A 3,041-nucleotide genomic window follows, 5' to 3' on the forward strand; every position below is an offset into this window, starting at 1 on the left:
ATGTTTTCGGAACAATTGCATTATTAGAAACTATACACCGAGAAAAAACAGACAAAGAAAGGGAGAGAAAGCCGCCATAAAACCTAAGGGGAGAGAATTTAAAATACCACTGAAAGATAAGCATGAATAAGTTAGAGATTTTTACTCCGTGCAGTAATGTTAGTAATGATTTGATTAGTTTTCTCTGCTATAACAAAAAATAGTATCTGTCTGCAGGCTATAGCAAAAGATCCAGAACAATCACCGAAAGTAAAATTGTTGAACATTTGAGCTTATTTGATTGTGTTTAGATAGATGGAAGAGTTGGAATATTGATTCAACAGTCACCGTTTTTTTATTTCGATAATTGTCATTTAGGTATTTAGATGACATCTTACAAACAAACGAATCAATTCTTTTATTTTTCCGTATTATTAGCTAAAGAAAAACTGCAATAAGTATTGATACATCTTTTAAAGATGTTTATGCATTATCATTTTTCAGGTTTCACTAAGGATTTATTCTTTGTGTCTAGATTTAACACAAAAATGTAAACAATAAAATGTTTACGTTTACCCCTTTAAGTCTTATACATAAAAAGAAATACGATGAATGTCAGAGAATTATTTTTAAAAATATAGTATTTTCCTTTCAACTTGTAGATTTACTTTAAATAAATGAAATTGTGTATAAAAACTCGTAAATGTTTAAACATGTCCTGTTTGAACAACAACAAAATCTCACATCAGGCGAGCGAAGGTCAGTCTTTCAGTGAGCAGGCTCGCGTCATTATTGAAACAGTCAACTACGTTTTCCTCTGTAACATCTTCGCTCTGTTCGGCATCGTGGGAAACAACATCAACATCATCGTCTTCTACAAGCAGGGTCTGACCAGCAGCATCAACATCAGTTTCTTAAGCCTGGCCATCTCAGACCTCTGTAGTCTCGTGGCTCTACTTTGGTTCAACGTCTTAGCTAACCCGCTATTTAAAAACGCAGATATTCCGATGGTGCCTTCAGAGTTTGAGCACCTGACAGGTGGGTCTCCTCACTCCAGTTTTGCCCGCATCACCTGTATGATCACCGCGTACGTCACAGCCGAGCGTTGCCTGTGTATCACCTTGCCCCTAAAGATCAAACAAATCATCACCCCCAGACGTGCTGCTCTCATCATCTGCTTCATCTACATCCTGCATATCACGGCCTTGGTACCGGAGTACGTCGCTTTTTACATCGACTGGAAGTTTTACCCGGAGACCAACAAAACCCTACTGGGTCTCGTCCCCACAGCTCTCTACGACAAAGCTTCGGGAATTACTTTTCTTCTCTTCGGCGTGTACATCCTTGTATCGTTCTCGGCATTGATTATTTTTACGATTACTTTAATTGTCAAACTGAGACAAAAAACGAAATGGAGAAAAGAATCGACCCACGATAACAAACAGTCCGAAACTCTGTCCAGCCGAGACCAAAAATCCATCAACATGGTCATCGTGATTGCCAGTTTTTTGATCGTCTGTTACATGCCAGCTGTCGTGTTTGGTGTGGCGGTTTATATCGTCCCAGGTCTGTATGTCGTCGGGAAGTATTCCAACCTGTTTTTCGTGACCTGGTCGTTTGCTTTTGCACTGGACTCGTTCAACTCTAGCGTCAGCATACTGCTCTACAACAAGATGAGTTCTAAATATAGAACAACTTTTCACGATTTGTTTCTTGTTTGCAGCTCTAGTAAACGACAAGAAACTTGAATACTTACATACTGTTAACAAAATAGATTTAAAAATCACCTGTATTTGAAGTATAATAATACCTGGGCTCGAATCTGTAGTACAACCTTGAGTTCACCCAGCTCTAATGGGTACCTGAATCACGTTAGGTAAACATAAGTGGCTGGGCATACTGCTGAGCACATTGTCCTCGTTGTGCGACGAGGTAATTAAAACATGAACATTACGACATCTGACCATGCGTCGTCGTCACGAACCGGACAGTATGATGTTGATTTTGAAGAAGCAAAAAACGCCGATTTCGATTATTTGCACGATTACAATACTACCTTCATATTTCGTATACGGGAAAGTAAAAAATACGAATACCAAAGAGATCTATAGAATATTAAAAACTCTTTAATTTTACTTTGAATTTTACTTTTTACCTTTAACTTAAAAATAAATAGCTATGTCATTAAATCGTCAGGTGTTATTTGTTTATTGTGTACAATTTTATCACTGCTATATAGGCCTATACTTTTCCTTTTATCGCAGTACGCTAGTTGTATTGCACCATGTATCACTGAGCCCATCCAAGACCGGGATACTGCATGAGAAATCTTTTTTGTTTCTTAAACCACCTATTTAAAACTATGTATTTTATAGAATCATTTATAATCCGAGTCTTTTTGTAAGTACAATCGATATATTATAATCAGTAGCGTCACTAGCCAGTTACCGGGGTGTGGCCGCATTGGGTGAAGCCACTTTCGTGACACCAAGTAAAAATATTATAAAAATTCACACTACAGAAATGTTAAAATTTAAAAAAACAATAGCATTGCAAAAAGTGGGTACAACAACTCGAAAATTCAAATTTTTGGAGGGGGTTGGAGTGACGCCTTTAGCTTCCTCACCGGGTGACACCCGTCATTACAATGTCTTTGATTAGAATGGCCATTAAATCGTTTCAAGAGCTACAATCGGTCCACGGACAATGCTTGGATTTTAAGAGCTGTTTTCGGTGACATTAGGAGTGGATGTGGAAGACCTCTTGTTTGCTAAACAGAAAAGTCACGCGTTCAATCTCACAGACAGACAAGGAAAACATGGAAAAATGAGCGTTTCATTTTTTTTCTACTTATTTTGCCGCCCCCCCCCCCCTCTAGATATGCCTGTGCGGGAGACCCCCCCACTCCCCCCCCCCCACTTCTGATCTGCTCAATGTAGTGCTACTTATTAAATGTTAAAAAAACATATACAGATTTTTTCGTAGGCAAATCAGCGTGTTGTAAATAAAGCTCGCGGTTCGTGGACCGAAAAGTCCCGAATTCGAACCTTCGGGCAGTTGAG

General features: G+C 38.7%; 1 protein-coding gene across 1 annotated transcript; it reads left to right on the forward strand.

Moving 5' to 3' along the window:
• The first annotated feature begins 692 nt into the window (after positions 1–692).
• LOC131957022 (galanin-like G-protein coupled receptor npr-9) lies at positions 693–1,727 on the forward strand. The gene has a single exon (XM_059321721.1). The coding sequence runs from the start codon at positions 693–695 to the stop codon at positions 1,725–1,727; it is 1,035 nt and encodes a 344-aa protein (XP_059177704.1).
• Positions 1,728–3,041: the final 1,314 nt, after the last annotated feature.

This window comes from Physella acuta, unplaced genomic scaffold (assembly GCF_028476545.2).
Source record: "Physella acuta isolate Inbredline_101_S28 unplaced genomic scaffold, ASM2847654v3 ptg000080l, whole genome shotgun sequence".
NCBI lineage: Eukaryota > Metazoa > Mollusca > Gastropoda > Physidae > Physella > Physella acuta.